General features: G+C 41.1%; 1 protein-coding gene across 15 annotated transcripts in view; it reads right to left on the bottom strand.

Annotated features, from left to right (window-relative positions):
- The window catches only part of PPIP5K2 (diphosphoinositol pentakisphosphate kinase 2), a 70798-nt gene that overhangs the window by 25875 nt on the left and 26488 nt on the right, over window positions 1-18435 (bottom strand). For all 15 annotated transcript variants that reach the window (XM_072140166.1, XM_072140174.1, XM_072140191.1 and 12 more), the window contains exons 6-19: window positions 13551-13705; window positions 10977-11078; window positions 10687-10848; window positions 9094-9215; window positions 8856-8957; window positions 7881-7967; window positions 7584-7659; window positions 7061-7170; window positions 6245-6330; window positions 6024-6149; window positions 4970-5091; window positions 4575-4757; window positions 3368-3509; window positions 2898-3121 (exon numbers count right to left, since the gene is read on the bottom strand). In XM_072140166.1, coding sequence (XP_071996267.1) covers window positions 2898-3121; window positions 3368-3509; window positions 4575-4757; window positions 4970-5091; window positions 6024-6149; window positions 6245-6330; window positions 7061-7170; window positions 7584-7659; window positions 7881-7967; window positions 8856-8957; window positions 9094-9215; window positions 10687-10848; window positions 10977-11078; window positions 13551-13705 — 1799 coding nt within the window. The remainder of the gene's footprint in view (window positions 1-2897; window positions 3122-3367; window positions 3510-4574; window positions 4758-4969; window positions 5092-6023; window positions 6150-6244; window positions 6331-7060; window positions 7171-7583; window positions 7660-7880; window positions 7968-8855; window positions 8958-9093; window positions 9216-10686; window positions 10849-10976; window positions 11079-13550; window positions 13706-18435) is intronic.

The following is an 18435-nucleotide window of genomic DNA, read 5'->3' as shown; positions in this document are numbered from 1 at the left end:
CCAGTGCCGCCAACTCTTCTTTCAGGTGCTGCTCGAATGCTTCCAACACAGATGATCATTTTTTCTGCACAATCCTACATTCTAGAACAAATCAATTGGCTTGGGTGGTCTTTGGCTGAAGCAGAAAGCCTGACCCCAATTAGGCACAAATAATAAAAACAAAGAAACATTCAGCTGCATCTGAATGGGAGGAGCAAGGCCTATTAACCCCTGAACAACTTGGCCTTTCTTTGTTTTTGCAATTCCATTTTTTCATTCCCCACTTCAAAAATCTATAACTTTTTTATGTTTCCATGTACAGAGCTGTGTGGGGGCTTTTCTGTGTAACAAATTGTACTTGGTAGTGCCCATATTTATTATTCCATGCCGTGTACTGGAACATAAACTTTAGAAGTTCCCACATTTGTGCCATTTTCTTGTGGGTATGGCTTTTACAGCTTTCACTTTGAGCTCCAAATTACATATCTCCTTTATTCTTTGGGTCGGTACAATCACAGAGATCATAGTATCATAGTATATAAGGCTGGAAGGAGACGCAAGTCCATCAAGTCCAACCTTTAAGAATTAAATAAATGTTTTATCCCCATAACCCGTGATATTTTTTCTCACCAGAAAGGCATCCAGGCCTCTCTTGAACATGTACATAGAGTCCGCCATAACAACCTCCTGTGGCAGAGAGTTCCATAGTCTCACTGCTCTTACAGTAAAGAACCTTTGTCTATGGTGATGGTAGAATCGCCTCTCCTCTAGGCGCAGAGGATGCCCCCTTGTCCTGGTCACAGGCCTAGGTATAAAAAGATCTTTGGAGAGATCCAGGTACTGTCCGTTCAGGTATTTGTACATTGTAATGAGGTCTCCCCTCAGTCGTCTTTTTTCTAAACTGAATAATCCCAAATTTTGTAATCTGTCAGTGTATTCTAATCCCCCCATTACCCTAATAATCCTGGTTGCTCTCCTCTGCACCCGTTCCAGCTCTACTATATCCTTTTTATACACTGGTGCCCAAAACTGTACACAATATTCCATGTGTGGTCTGACCAGGGATTTGTATAAGGGCAAAACTATGTCTTTATCATGAGAATCTATTCCTCTCTTGATACATCCCATTATTTTATTTGCTTTAGCAGCAGCCGTCTGGCTCTGGTCACTAAAATTAAGTTTACCATCCACCAATACCCCCAAGTCCTTTTCAGCTCCAGTTTTACTAAGTAATTGACTGTTTAGAACATAATTATACTTTTTGTTTCCATGGCCCAAGTGCATAACTTTACATTTATCTACATTAAACCTCATCAACCATTTCTCTGCCCACTCCTCAAGCTTCCACAAATCCCTCTGTAATGCTAAACTATCGACCTCAGTATTTATTACTTTACACAGCTTAGTATCATCTGCAAATATTGAAACTTGACTGTGTAAACCCACTACAGTACAAGGTCATTAATAAAAATATTAAAAAGAAGTGGCCCCAATACTGACCCCTGTGGCACTCCACTGGTAACAACCCAATCTGAGAATGTGCCATTAATGACGACCCTCTGTTTTCTATCACTAAGCCAATTACTTACCCAAATACACAGATTTTCTCCTATTCCCAGCAGTCTCATTTTATATACCAACCTTTTATGTGGCACGGTGTCAAATGCCTTTGAGAAGTCCAGATATACAACATCCACAGCGTCCCCCAGATCCAGTCTTGAACTTACCTCCTCGTAGAAACCAATCAGATTAGTTTGACAAGACCGATCTAAATTTATTCAGGTCTTAATTATTTTCATACTTCAGTTTATAGAGCTGTGTAATATTTCTTTTTTTGGGGGGCAAGCTGGCATTTTTATTTCTACCATTTTGGAGACTGTATGACCTTTTGACCACATTTTATTACATTAAAATAGTGTTTTGGAGATTTAGGTGCTATTTTGCGTTAGAAGGTACAACGCCAGGAATAACGGTTTTATATTTTGATAGCCTGGGAATTTTGGGGTGCGGCGATGCTCAACATGTTTATGATTTTATTTCTTTATTTTTAAATAAGTTAAGGTGATTTCAACCTTTAGATTTTTTATTTTTTATGAATTTTTTTAGACCCCCCTAGGGTACTTTATTCCAAGAAAGTTTGAATACTAATGTTGTGCAGTACATGGGGAAGCTTCTACAGATCTGTAAAAGTATACCACTGGTACACTGTTACAAATCTGCAGCAGCGACAGGTGTTGGGGTCTTATAAAGACTCCAGGCTGTCATGGCAACTGGTAATAGGTCCCGAAGACATCACAGGAAGGGACAATCAAAGCCGAGATGACGGCGTCCACTTATAATGTCAGCAGCCAAGAGGGTAAAACCGGTGGGTGTTTGCTGCAATAAAAATAGCTAAGAAAAGTTCCACTCTAAAGAGTGCAAGTGTTTTTTATGGGGTGGGGGATTCTATATTCCATTGGAAAATGAAAAATAAAAGATCAAATCAGGAGCAACGACTGATGGATCATTGGAGCAAGCAAGGGGAACACTGGTCTCATAAGATTGGAGTTAGCAGGGAGATCAGGGAATACAATAATTAGGACTAAACGTGTGACTGAAATCACAAAAATTTTTCATTATGGTTACATAGTGTAGCCCTTAGACCACAATAGAACTTATTTGTTACTCTAATAAAACTTTATTGTGAAGATAAGTAATACCACACCAGACTAGAAATAGAGCGAGTTTAAAATGAACAGCCTGATCTATATTAGAATTTATTTAGTAGTTTCACAATAAAAGTTAAAGTGACAAATGGGTTTGATTATGGCCTATGGGCTACACCTTGTAAGCACTGAAGCAGGGAGATTACACCACATTTTCAATATGATGAGAGTGTTTGTGGTAAACGTGTAACTCTGCAGTGGAATAATATGTACCTGAGGGATGACTATATCGGCCAGCGCCTTGGAGAGCCTGTACAGCTCCATGGTGTTCTCCAGTTTCAGCGAGCAGTTATGCTGCACATCATACTTTATGCAATCATAAATATCAGGGATTTTGCTGATGTCGTATCTTCCATTTTTGGTCTTAAAATCCTTTTCTAGTTTGCACCATCTGCGCAGCATCAGCTCCAGGGTCTCGCTGTGATAAAGCTGAATATCTGGGGAGGAGGAAACAAGCAAAGAACAAGAGGTTTCCCTTTAATAATAGAGAAGCAATAATTCTGGAGCTCATTATGGAATAGAGATCATTCTGTGGGAGTAACATTATGGAGGATCCTGAAAGCCATTAACATGATTGATGCAGCACGAAGAAGCCGAAATATCAAAGCAAAACAAGCAGATGGATGTTTAGAGACAACACACATCCCTAGGGCTAGGAAACACATGACAGATTGTAAGCTTACCTGCATATTTCGGGTCCTCCATTCTCTGCCGGATTTGTGATGTCAGGCTTTGAATCAGGGAGTAAACTTTATCGCAAGTCTTTACTGGATTCTTTATAATCTGCATCGATTTAATCTGGGAGATACTTCCGGTGGGAGTGAGCTGAAAGAATATAGGCAAATTATGTTTCTAATCTCCAGTAAAAGGGATTTTTTGGCTGGTCTTAGAATAGATCACCATTAGCAGATTGTGTGCATCTAGCCCATAGCAGCCCTGACATAAGTATGTTAAAGGCCAAAGGCAAAAATTGTTGGCAATAATTCCTTTTAGGTTTCTGAAAAAGTTCAAACACCTGGTTTAAAAAAGTCTTTGCATAAATGTTGTTTTTCGTCCATCCTTATCACTTCCCAAAAAGGGGGTGAGGCATGGCAGGGAAAAGGTGGGGTCCCGTCAGATTTATGCACTCTTTTGACACGCCCCCCGATCACATGTCACATGAAAGCCAGCGCCGCTGCGCCAAAATACGATCGCCTGCGCCAAAATCCCCTTCTAAATACCTGTCCCAGTGGCCCAATCCCCGAAAACGTCAGAAAACCTGACGGAAATGTGATCCACGGACCCTTAGTAAATAAGCCCCATTCAGTCACAAATTCTCAATACAAACCACTACAGTCCCCTTTTGGATAAAAAAAAAAAACTGCAACGAGACGTGCTCCTTGTCAGGAATTAGGGACATGTGTTCCTAGGCTAAAGGTCATCAAAGCCAAAAAAATTTTCACCATCCATTGAATTTTTGATAATTTGTGGTGCATATTTGGAAGCAGTTTGAGGTTAACTCAGGAGTGGCTTAAAACCACGCCTCTTTTTAAGCCCCCTTGACATCAAGCAAGACCTTCTAATAACATGATGCAGGATTAAAACCAAACCAGTATATCTATTCCTGAAGGAACAGACTTTCAACTGTAGACCTCAATGTTTCTGTTTCTGGTTGCGTCTCTTCAGTACAGCCTAGGGAACTGATTTGGCTGGGTTAGAGGCTTGTGACTAGGGTCAAGAAAAGCTTCTCACTCAGCTAAACATGTTCCCTACACTGTACTGAAGAGATCCAACCAGGTCCAAACATTGCTGTCTACACAGTTGGGAGTCTGTTCTTACTGGAAGATATACTGGTTTGGTTTTAATCCTGGATCATGTCATAAGGCTTCCTGAGGGTCATGTCTCCATTACCTTCTCATAGTCCTCTGAACTAAAATCACGGTCCCTCTGAAGAATCTCGTGCAGTCTTGCTTTCACTCGATGCTGGCAGCTGCTTAAAGAGTCACTGTCACTGTCTAACAAGCCATTCATATTTGCACTCTTCACCATCTGAACAAGGATAGGAGTCAGTTCTCCTTCCAGAGCCAATAAACCCTAAAAATAGAAATTAAAGATTATACAAACCACAATCATAAAACATCAATTCCTAGAACACAAATGTCTAAGGAAAATGTTGTGATGAAGAAACCTTGACCAAGGCATTGATGGCTTGTATTATCTGTAGACCTTTAAAACCTACAGTATAGCAGCAATGATACAAAATCTTTAGTTTTAGGGTATAAAGATGACTTGAAAGCCGCACATACCTTTGCGAAGGCTGCGGCTGTCATCTGTACTCTTCCTTCATCGGACGCATAGATTTTGAGATCATGTCGATAAGTACTGTGTAACCGTAAAAGGCCACAGCCAGGAAATCCAGCATAGTCTCCTAGCAAAGACACAAGATACAACATTTATTAAAGGATTCCTGCTGTTCCTTCACATCCAACCTCTGATTTTCATCACAAATATAGAACTACAGGCAGACTTCTCTGTGCACTGTGACCTCGGGTAAGCTCTACTTTACTCCTAGGCTACAACGATCGGCTGTATGGTCTCTGTAATGAAGTTTTATTGATAATAAAACTTTTGAAAGTCCGATTGTCCAGGACAAAAAAGATTTTGTCTGGAGATACAATAACAAAATATACAGTTCCGACTTGCATACGAATTTAAATTAAGAACTAAATAATCTATCTTGTATGTAATCTAGGGACTGCCTGTATAGGACACAAAGATCACAAATTATCAGCCATTGTCTCGTCTCCTTCCAACAATCTTCTGTCTGGCCCTATACACATTCGATGATGGTCAATCAAACCCACTAAATTCAAAGGCCAATCATCTTATGTATATAGGAACTTGGTAGTAACAAAATCACGTGACTCTTCAAGGGGTTGGGACCTCACTGCCAGACTTCTGTTTTTTTTTGTGGATGACATCCGAATGACACATCGACCATGTAGCTACTTTAGAGACTGTTCTGTCAGCATCAGGATGGAGGGGCAGGGCCATACCTGATGCCAAGAGGCTAATATCAGGTCATCGGCCCCCACTGCACATCATTACAATAGTTAAAAGTATTAAAAAAGAAAAAAGGGGAAACGTTCTTGCACAGAAATAAAAATCCAAAATGTTGTACATTAGACTCTTTCCTCTAGGACTCTATGAAGGGATAGCAAGTTGGAAAACCAACCTTTTGAGACAAAAAAAGTGACATCTCTGCAACAATAGGCAAATTACTATTGCCACTTATTTTTTTTTTTTTTTTTTCATTACAGCCACAGGGTCCCAGTGGTGTGTGTATCCTGTACAGATTACCTTGCCCTCCAGGATACATGCACCGAAATGCTCTGCCGAGCTCCTCTGCTTGAATTCGACCTGCAGGGGTAAGTTCACCACCCCACTTGAGGACTAAAAGCAAAGAAGGTTCATCTCTTCGGCAGTCTGCAAAATATAGGCATAAAGCAAAAAGATGTATTATACTTATTGTATTTTCGGCTTCTATCATATTCCTTCAATATCACACATCTATAAAGTACCTTCTTCTTCACTGGACGTCTTGGGGCAGCCATGTGGCAGATAGGTGAGCTGAACCTTACGATTTATTCCGGAGAAGTGTCCATACCTGGTGAAGGATGCAGGGAGCACACAAATAATGAAAAACTGAAGTAACTTCATATAAGCAAAAAACATAAAAGAAACTATTCTGAGCTATGATGACTATTCAACAGCTATGATGATGTATTATTACAGACTGTAATCTGCCATAAAAGCTGCTAATCACTTCTTATAAAAAGGGAAGGGCCCACACCTGGCCCCTATACCGATCATCTATTAGTCTACTCTCCTATAAGCCAAAACGGTTAAAACACATTAAACAGATGTGATTTATTAAAGAGTCAGAGCCATTTACAATTCTGGATTATTCACAAGTGTTGTGCCAGTGGCACGCGAATGTGATCAGTCTATAAAAACAGACTGTGCGCTGGTTGGATTTCACAGATCATCCACAGTGCAGAAGATGGTACTCAGAGCATCAGAGTGATATATGATGCAGAGAGTCCCTTATCCTCTGCAGAACTTTGCCGAACTATAAGGCCGGGTGCTGCCGGCATCATTTTCCCCTGCCGCTCAGCTCACAGTGACAGATAGCTAGCTAGTGTGTTACTACAGCAGTACAGAAACCACTGCCCTGAAAGGCAAGGATAGAAGAAGCTGATGAATACACTGGACTCAAACAGTATACATTGCTGTATAAGAGCATGAACCTGTTGAGCATAACAAATCTGATAAAACACAACTTGTATTTTTCATCATGAATGAAAGGGTATTATTGCATCTTTAGATTTACTCACATTTCTAACACTGTTTTCAGCTGCTCAAGTTTCGCTTTACTTTCCTCGATTTCAGAATCATTGTTTTGGCCGAGTTCCACGAGAAGTTGTCTTGCAATGTCCAGCACCTCCTGTTTCAGAGGATATACAAAAACCAAGTGTGAGCTAAAATTATTTTGTGTTTGGTTCTGCTGACTTATCAAGGGTCCATCTTTACCAGCTACAATGCGTCAGCAGATTATGCTACTGTTCTCATCAGAGCAAAAGCAAACTGGATGAAGCGGAACCATTGTCCCAGTCAGTGGCGTAACTAGAAGCTAATGGGCCCCAGTGCAAAGTCTGTGCCAGGCCCCCGACTGTAATGTATAGTCTATAATAATAATCTTCTCATATGGTAAAGTGACAACATAAGGGCCCCCTAAACCTCTTGGGCCCAGGTGCAACCACAACCTCTGCACCCCCTCAAGTTACGCCCCTGGTCCCATTGTAAACTGAGCTTTATATAGAATCTGGGCCAGTGCATGGCAGGAGAGGAAGTACTCGCCTGTAACTGCTTTGGTTTCTTTAGTTTTAATTTTCCAGTCTTGTAGCCGTAGCATTTCTCAAAAAGATCAAAGAACCTTGAAAATACCAGCGGAGATTAAGCCATTAAAACACATTCACAGAACTATGAAGCACAGACCTGTGCGTCATCACCCACCAACATCCTTATAGAGAGCAGACATTACGTGATGCCTTCACTTACAGACATCTTTGCCAAATGCACCATTAAAAAGATAAATCCAGGATCTACTTCTACAGCTTCTCTGGCATCACATACATGATAAAGCTGGGACTTTACCTTTGATGTCTCACTTCCATTTTCATCTTTTGTTTCGGTGTCCGATCACCGTGTCTAATGACGGCGATTACACATCGAAGTTCCATCCTAAAAGAGACAAAAGAATTTAGAATAATTACGATAACTGTCATTTTGATTAATTCCACTAAAAAACTCTCAAAAACAGTTAATAAACCTGTGAGGAGTATAATCATATAGTCTCTCAGCAATCGTGCATCAATATTACTAGGCGACAATTGTGGATGTTTACTGGTTACACCAAGTGGTTGCACCAGAGCCGCCACCACCTAACAAGCTGCCGAAACAGAGAAGTCAAATCTGTGGAATAGCCTGCCTCAGGCGCTGGTCACAGTAGAGACAGCGGAGAGCTTCAAGAAGGGTCTAGATGCCTTTTTATGCCTAAAATTTTATGATGTAAAATGAGCTTCCCAACACAATAAATAACAAACCTTGATGGGGTGTTACACAATCAGCGCCACAAGAATCCTCCCTGTACGGCACCACACATTACCCATTGGATTGGAAGGGTTTTTTTGGTAGGCAAATTTAATAAATAATTTTTTTTTAAACAAAAATGTTCATAATGTTTTAAAATAGAAACAATAGAAACCTCGCCAATCTCTTGCTGCTTCCTTTCCAGGACTTACCAGGTCCTCACCGCTTCCCATTCCTTGTTCATATACACCAAATGGCCTCTTCTAGTTATTCGATAAGGCAGAGGAGTCACTCCCTGTGTGTCAAGCGGGGGCTCCCACATTGCTGCTGGGCCGTTAACTACGTGGATACAGCGCCATCCTCTATGCAGTGGTAATTCCAAGGTACTGCAAGCTTAGCTCACATCCAGTTCAATGGGAGCGACGCTACTAACCAGCCCATAACACAACCTGCTCATATTATACCATACAGGCGACTACAATACTCCACGACATCTGGTAGGCAAAACGCATCGAGAAAGGGCTCAAGATATTAGCTTACATTGTCCCAGAAGTTGTGGGAACTATAGGTATATCCTCTGCCTCCAGTGGTATCGACCAGGGGATCTGAAACTGTGGAGCCAGCTCCCGCATAATGATATTTCTGGAATAAAGACAACACAGATAACAATATCTGGGGAGGTGAGTGGAAACCATAAAAGTTGCCATCATTATAGCTTTTGCAGATATACAGTTAGGTGAACACTATATTATTATTGGCGCCAAAGTCAGCGTCTTACCCCAGGATCTTGGCACAATCATCGTAATACTTCATTGAGTTCTTCACAAAGCTGAACCCGTTGACATCGCAGACGTAAGACTGGCCATTAGCGCGAAGCAAGTCAAAGCCGCACACGGTTTGCTGTCAGGAGCAAATGAACGGTCACAAACGCTTTATAATGAGTCGCCTCACAGACGGAGCAGGTAGATCAGGAAGACGACCGTGCCCACGTGCACCGACCTTCCTTACTTCATCTCAGCAGAGGCCGTATACCTGACCTCATTCAGCATTCACAGACATTTTCCAGTAGTTATTTTTGTCCAAAGTTACAGCACATCACAATCTACATGGAGGAGAACACTGTACAGATCCCTGCACGCATGGTAACCGAAAGCATGAGGCTTTAACTATTTACTAACTGTTCACTTTAGGGGCCCCAAACACTGGGATCTATGAAACATAGGCACTCCACAGTGACCAGGATTTGACTCCATGCATCATAGTGCTATATGATGCAAGGAGTCCCTGCTTCCCCCCGACACATCAGCACCGAACAGTTACTAATGGGAACTGTTTGATTTAGCAGGGAAGCAGGAACTCCTAGTATCATACTATGATGCATGGAGTCCCGTCCTCTGCACTGTGGTCAGTCTGTGAAACAGAAGACGGCCCGGTCTGCAATTCACAGCCCAGCATGTCAGTGGTGACCTAGTAATCCCGCCATTTGCAATCCTCAATGATTATGTTACTATGGGTGCGGTCACATGGTGCATTCTTGGACCGTTCTTGGTGCGTTTTTTGAACACGCTGAAAACACATACTTTTTTGCATGTTTACTATGCGCTTGGCTGGATCTGTTTTTCTTCATTTCTGGAAGTGTAAGCAGTCGTGTTAACATTTTGAATAAGAATTGAATAAAAACTGATTCAAAACCTGCTAAACATATTGTGAACATGCAAAAAGGCATGTGTTTTCAGTACGTTTATAAATTCACTGAGAAACGGTCCAAGAACGCACCGTGTGACAGCACCCGTTGAGTCTTAGTTTAGGCATTGGCTATTGCAGGAGGAGGGCGTTCTAGCCACACCCTAATTTATTAACGAAGATCAATCACTGAATTCTGGCAACATAATGAGTAGAACAAACATCAAGGCCTCTTTCTGATGACTGTGGTCTGTCTAATATACACTGACCCCCAGTGGCCGGACCAAAGTGCTAAGGACGGGAGTCCTAGAATCACAGTGATATATGATGCAAGGATTCCCTGCTTCCGCACAGAACCATCATACATCACATCATATGATCTTGAGTCCTGTCTCATGCACTGATTGGTGCCTTTTTTCATGGACCCACCACAGTCCTGAATACCAAGGTAGGATTAGCCTTTCTCGATAGGATTTTACGTATTCATATATATTGTATTCTCATTTTCTTAGAAGTGAAAATTAAATCAATCAGAAACATATGTATTCGTGGCTGCAAACCGAATGGAGAGCAAAGAAAATAACATCTGCCTTGCTGTGACATGAACACTTCCCCTACATAAATGTGATCCCCTGGGCAGCAGATAAGACGCTGTGTACAGTCTCGTCTCCACACAATGACCAATCACCTTGAAGGCGAGACACACTTTCCAGGCTATTAGTTTCTCTCTGGCGTTTAAAATAACAGGATATCGGACTTCTTTGCCTTCGCTGTCCCTTTCTACTTTGCCATCCAGCGCAGGAGACTTTCGGGCTTCGGCGTGGGCATAGTCTGGCCCCACAGTATAAACCTGCATTACAGGAAAAGACATAGCAAGCACAAAATCTATATCCAAGAAGCCAAAAGTCATTCATCTTCATATAACAATGGTAAAGTCAGATTTTCTAAAGTTAGTAATGGGTAGGAGAACTATCATACCTTGACATCAGTGCCATCAGTAGGCATAAACTCCTCATAAATGTATGCTCCGGTCTTCCTTACGCTGCTTTCAGGGGAATACACGCTGCTACGACTGCCAATCTAAGAGAGAGAAAGGACACGGCCATAGAGTTACAGTAGTGGAGGGGATACAATTATATCCTGCACTATACAGCAATAACCCCAGTCACTATACACATTTTTAATCCTTAAAATGTTTCCATGCAACTCATTTCTCAAACTCTTTCAGGCGAGGGTTTCATGACCCATTGTATTTTATTTGGCCTTTCATATGAAGTAAAATCACAGCTATTTTCTCCTGGCCTCCAGACTTTTATAGAAGTCAATAGGTCTGCCAAAACACAGGGAAAACAGTTTTTTTTATACCATCTAATATTAGCAATACACAAGTTATTCTTTTTTTTCTTTTTTTGGCAGACATGAAAAAAAAAAAAAAGTGGACATGGATATCACATGGACTAAATACAGACACAGTAGATTGTGCCAGACAGTTATTTTCTTCCACGTGACAACCACATTCATTTCAATTGTCCCATGCACATGAACAAGTTTTTCACAAATCTGTAGAGGTTGTAGAATACTGTATTTGCGGACCAGTCTATTAGTAACACAATCATGTGACACCTTAAAGGGGTATTCCCACTAAGACAAGTTTCTTGTATGTACTCAGATAACAAAATAACACATTCTCTTATTCACTGTTATTAACAAAAATGCAGCATTTCACAGATATAATTCCAACCTGTCTCTATCAGTCTGCTGTATATAATTTCAGTTTCCCCCTAGACACGGCCCTGTAACTTCTCACTTAGGGTCAGCAGCCATCTTGGATTTTTGTGTGAGATAGTGCTGCTGAGATTACGGTCTGAAGCCACGCCCCCTGCACAGAGCTCAGAGACACGGACTGATTCACATCCTGTCAGCACATGATGATCAGAGAGAAGAGCTGCAAACTACAAGCAGACAAGTGATCTGGGGGAAGGGGGAGGCAGGCACATATCTGTAAGATGTAGCAGAGCTCACAGTGTAACAGTGTAATGGTCAATCAGCCTCTGTCAGTGTGCAAGTACAATGTCAGTAGCCAGATGAAAGTGTATATACACCTTGTACCCTGATACTGTAACCACATTGTCAGTCCACAGAACTAGATGGATCATGAGCAGCTAGTGTGATAGGAGCTTAAACAGCAAAAAACTGAGTAAATTGTAAAGTAAGGAGTTAAAATGATCTTTATTGTGTTAACATCACTAGGATTGACACTAGGATTGAGATGTGACAATTTTCTTTGGGAAAAGATAGTGACATCATTTGCCAACTCCACGGAGTTAAATGTGGTTGGGCGGTATGTTTCCCCTGGGTTTTCCTATTATGCAAGGCCTTAATGTGGAGGTTGTGTTTGTCCATCTGCAAACACTGTAAATCTGGGAAGTATGAATCAAACAAGTTATTTGTTGGAGCAGTTGTTTAAAATTCTCCTGGGCCGCATTTATACGGAATGGATTTGCAGGCTGGTAGTGGGGCGGTCCATTCCACCTCCCTGTTAGGCTAGGACAGGTTTTGGGTTGCTCAGCTCCTTGTGGGAGCAGGCTAATCAGGCTGCATAAAGCTGCTCCATGCCTGGAGCAGAGATGTCCTTTATGTTTTAGTGCTGAATTAGGGGAACTCTGTTTAGCTAGCAACCAGACGGGTAGGATTTTGTTTATGTTTTAATATGTAAAGGCTGTTTTATTTTATACCTAATACTCGAATAAACGCAGGCGAGGCCGGTTTTGGACTGTACTTTGGTGTCACTGTCTTGAACTGCATCACAAATCTCCATGATCACAGAGTCTACTGGGCCAAATCTCCCATACACAGGTAGTCCCTTACTTAAGAACACCCGTAGTGTTCCTCTGGATTTTGATAATTTATTGTATTTTAGCCTTAGGAGACAATGATCAGCTATAACAGTTATCACAGGTGTCTGTAATGAAGCTTTATTGTTAATCCTGGTTCTGATAACAACCCAACATTTTTAAAATCCAGTTGTCACAGAGACCAAAAAACATTTGTCTGGGGTTACAATTATAAAATATAAAGTTCCGACTTACATACAAATTCAACTTAAGAACAAACCTACAGAACCTATCTTGTACGTAACGCAGGGACTGCCTGTATACATACAAGGACATTAATTTTCAAATGACGTTCACTTCCACACGGTGAAGTACTGGGAATATCAGTGAATAATGTTGTCCATAGTCCTTAGGCTACATTCACATGACCGTTAGGGAACGTGTATAAGGCTGCAAGCTTGTGGCCGTGTATAAGTTCCCCATAGGCCGGCCCATAGGTGGTGACTCATACATCGCAATGAGTGGAGGGGGTCACCGCTCCTCCTCTTCATCGCGGCGAACGTATGCCCGCGGTGCTTGGGCCCGGCAGGTGTGAATGTAGCCTCAGTGTGAACACATATCAAGGCTCTGACACAGAAGTGGCCTTGTATACAGCCATACAATACAGCACATATAGCAGCTGGAAGTTCTGAATTAATGTAAGTGAAGGGCAGATCACCTTTCGGAAAAGCCTTTGACTCCCGCCTCCGGCAGATGTAGGGTAGTAGATGTAAACATTGTGATCCTCCGCACTAACAGGTTTCTCTACGAATGGTTTCTGGAATATCTCCCCATTCACCTCCACGTGATCCTCACCTTCTATTAAATTACATTCTGAAAAATGAAAGGAGACATTTAAGGTAGTAACACAACAAGTCCACATGTCAGGAGCCCAGGAATGATGCAGGCAGTGCTGTAGCCCCAGGTAGGTACAGTAAGGTAAGTGTTGCTCAATGGCTTTCTCCATGACACATTTTATAGCTTACAGTTTAGCACTTCCTTCCTCATGCGTAATGAAAGTGAATGTGGTTTCCGTAAAATACAAACCTCCTCAAACCAGTCACAAAAAAAATGTTTGGTCATTGAAACGTGACCAGAGTGATAAAGCTGTGCAGCACTAGTTGTACCTATTAAAGGGGATTTCCCACTAAGACAAGTTTCTTATATGTACTCAGATAACAAAATAACCCATTCTCTAATTCACTGTTATTAACAAAAATACAGCATTTCACAGATATAATTCTAACCTGTCTCTATCAGTCCAGCCCAATTTCAGTTGCCCCTAGACACGACCCAGTAACTTCTGGCTTCAGGGTCGGCCCCCATCTTGGATTTCTGTGTGACAAGTGCCCCATGCACAGAGCTCACACTGACACTCACTCATTGTCTGCCAGCACATCCTGAGCAGAGAGAAGCTGCAAAACTATAAGGAGATAAGTGATCCAGGGGAAGGGGGAGGCAGAAATATATCTGTGAGAACAAAGATGTAGCAGAGCTGACAGTGTAATAGTCTGTCAGCCTCTGTATGTCATGCATCTCAAGCACCTCATCATCTCTGATCTGTCTCATGTCTCTATGTGTCAGTGTGTTAGTACAATGTCAGAAGCCAGATGAAAGTGTATATACACTTGTACCCTAATAATGTAACCACATTGTCAGTCCACAGAACTAGATGAATCATAATGTGTCTGCTTACAGAGTCCCCACCCACGCAGGAACTAAAACAGCAATAAAACTGAGTAAAATTGTAAAGTAAGAGGTTAAAATGATCTTTATTGTGTTAACATCACTAGGGGATTGAGAGGGGAGAATTTTCTCCCCATTTTCTATCTAGATGGATACAAAATAGTTTAATATATACAGTGGGTTTTCCACTCCTCATTCCATGAGACCATGTTCACATGTTGCATTTATAAACAATGTGCAATTCAAGTGCAGCTCGAAGGGACAAAGTGCATGTTACCTGTGCCCAAGCACAAGCGTTTAGGTCTAAATGCATCTGTGATGCAGGCAAATAAATTTGTATTTGCAAAAATTGTTGAGGATGTTAATTACTAGTATAAAACTTTACCAACTTTAAGTATAAGACCCTAATAAGGTTTTTATTTTATTACTTGGTAACCTGTGTAGTCGTTGGCACCTCCAGGGTCACATGACCTGCCAGCAGCAGGACTCTGTACTTCCTGTGACGTCTTGTGTCCTGCTTGCTTCCACGCCCTCCATCATAACTGCTCTCATATCAGTGGATGGAGGAGTGTGTAGATGTCCTTGGAACACCATTCCAACCACAGATTTGTGAGCGGTTATCATGGAGAGGGCATGCATACAGTAACAGGGTACAGAGTCCTACTGTGACCCTCAGAGCCCAGCAGCTACATAGACATTGGTCAAGTTTTGACCGAAAATAGAACTGGTCTACATGTGGTTTCGACGTAAAAAAATAAAAATAAAGTGAACACACCACAAGTGTCCAGCCATTATTGCCACTGTGCTGGCACACATGTGGAAGCATAAAGTTTCCGGATCGCCTTCCATTCACATCCGTGTCCAGATTTATGGCGACAATTACACCCTATTTATTGTAATGTTTATATGATCACATATGATTATCATGCAGAGATCTGTTCCTTTTTCTACACCCTGTTTTCCCTTTGGTCTTGGTGAAGGTGTAGAATAATTTGGACATGTAAAGTGTAGTGTGGGGAGGCCTCCGGTGCTTATATCACAAGGTGCCAGCTGTTTCACATTCTTTACTAAGTGTTACCAGCCATGGCGGTCATCACAATATAATGGCTGGGACATTCAGGTCATCTTATCCTTTAACATGACTCTTTTAATCAGTAGGTATCTGTCATCACTTGTTTTCAGCCACAGAGGCTGGTCATAAGATCAGAAGTGAGAAAGATAAGACATAAAAGCTGTCCACGTCCTACTGCAGACCAAAGCGCTGGCTCCATGTTATGCTGCACTATCCTTTCCTACAAGATAACCATGTCTATGTAGATCACATTGTATCTGACCACAGCACTGTAATGTCAAAACACACAACCATTTGAATTGCATTAATGTGAAATTTGCAATTGCTTTGCTCCACAAATATAGCATCTTATTCCTTATTTAAAGGGGTTGTCAAGTTACTTTTTCCAAGTTGTCCAAAATGCACCTGATAGGGATTAACAAGGTAATTGTGAGATTGCTGACTGTGTGGACCCTCACCCATTGATGTGGAGAACGGGAAACTTTCTCACGGACTAGCATGGAGCAGCAGGACGAGCATGCGGCCTGCTACTCCATTCATTTGTAAGGCAGTGTGGGAAATTGCTGAGCATATCGCTGGGCTATCTCTGGCACTCACACTCATAGTAAATAAAGCTAGAAAAGACATCAGTCCATTAAGTCCAACCAGATTCTTTTTTTTCTCCTTAAAATTATACAGAGTTAATCCAGAGGAAGGCAAAAATAAAAAAAAAACCCTGCAAGGCTGATGCCAACAGGCCCAAAACAGAGAAAAATTCCTTCCCAATATGGCCGTGGGAATAACTCCCTGGATCTACAGAAACTACTTTCAGAAAGTTTTGTTCTTATACGATGTGATATTATTGCTCGCCAGACCCCTCTTGAATCTGTTCAAATTCGCAGCCATTACAAACTCCTTCACGGTCTATGAATGCTCATCCTTCCCGCTGTCACTTCATATATTAATGAAAACGGGACCACGGGTTCCCTGGATTGCTGGGGCCCATTCTTGTGATTAGTGGGGGGGTCCCAGCAGTTGGACCCATAGAGATCACCTTGTTATCCCCTATCCTGCGGGAATAACTTGAAAACTTGGTAGCACCCTTAAAGATACATGTTCTTTAAAAAGAAAGAAGTGGAGACAATGGGTCTAAAACTACTGCACATCCAGATCTGGAATGGAAAATTACAACATCCTTTCTATATGCGAGTAAGGAAGTGTCTTTAGAGGACTGTATTGTTTCTGAAGAGAAAATAATTATATAGGAGAAAACCTGCGCTCATCTCATCTCAGTATCAGGTTACACCAGTATGAAAAACCACTAAAAGTTGTTCTAGTATGGGATTTAATGCTAAAAGAAATACATTTTACTTAAAAGAAACCCGTCATCAGGTTTTCACTACTAAACCTAATGACCTATTAAACCCAAAGCACTAAACTAACTTGCGCCCATCATCTTCTTTTTTAGCTTAACCCCTTAAGGACGCAGCCATTTTGTAGCTTAAGGCTCAGCCCGATTTTTTGGATTCGGACTTGCGTCGCTTTATATGGTTATAACTTTTGAACACTGTTACTTATCAAAACGATTCTGAGATTGTTTTTTCCCCACATGTTGTACTTCATTTTAGTGGTAAATTTTGGCTGATAAGTTTTGCGTTTATTTACAAAAAAAAGAAAATATGATAAATTTTTTGAAAAATGTGCCATTTTCGAAATTCTAAATCATTGCGTTTTCAGGCAGATAGATTTACCACCTAAATAACTTGCAGAATAACATTTCCCATTTGTCTACTTTACATTTTCATAATTTCTGAAATGTCTGGATAATTTATTTTGATGTTACGCGGCTTACAAATAGAATATCGCTTTTCCGGATTTTCAGAATTGACTATTTTGGGGATAAATACAGTTTTGAATGAAATTTTTACATATTTAGCATCAAAACCCCCTATATAACCAACCCATTTTCAAATCTGCACCCCTCAAGCTATCAGAAACAGCTTTTACGAAGATTGTTAACCCCTTGAGATCTTCATAGTAATTGAATCAAAATGGAGGTGAAATTTAGAATGGTCATATTGTTCCCTTATACGTTCATTTAGCACTAAAATTTACACATTTCCAAAATATAAAAAGAGAAAACCCACCATACAATTTGTTCTGCAATTTCTCCTGAGTACAAAGACCCCCCACATGTGGCTGTGACTTGTTTTATGGGCGCACAGCGAGGAGCAGAAGGGAAGGAGGGCGCTGCAGCTGCCAGGATTTTAGTTTTCTCGTTGCCCCCTTTTGAAGGCTATAAAATTTTCGCTTTTTCGTTATTGGGGCCATGTGACGGCATTTTTTTTGCGGGATGAGATGCTTTTTCCATTGTTACCATATTGGGGTTGGTATCACCTATTGTTGAAAATTTAGGAACTTTTTTTGAGGGCAGGAGTAGAAAAGCATCAATTCTGTACTGGATTTTTTACTTTTTTTTTTTTGGTGTTCACCGTATAGACTAATAATCCTGTTATCTTTATTCTATGGGTTGATACGATTACGGGGATACCAGACATGAATATATTTTCTTACGTTTTACTAAATTTGTCAAACAAAACCCTAATGTGGGGAAAAATCTATAATTTTTGTATTGCCATCTTCCAAGTGGCATAACTTTGTTACGTTTTTGGCTACGGAGCTGGTTGATGGCTTGTTTTTTGCGGGACATGTTGTACTTTGCACCAGTATCATGTCTGAGTACATATGGTTTTTTGATCGCATTTTATAGCATTTTTTGTGGGATTGAAAAGGTAAAAATCATAATTTTTGGAGGGTTTATACCAGT

Source organism: Engystomops pustulosus, chromosome 1, assembly GCF_040894005.1.
Source record: "Engystomops pustulosus chromosome 1, aEngPut4.maternal, whole genome shotgun sequence".
Lineage (NCBI taxonomy): Eukaryota > Metazoa > Chordata > Amphibia > Anura > Leptodactylidae > Engystomops > Engystomops pustulosus.
The sequence above is the reverse complement of the archived record's forward strand: the minus strand, read 5'-3'. Positions and strand labels throughout refer to the sequence as shown.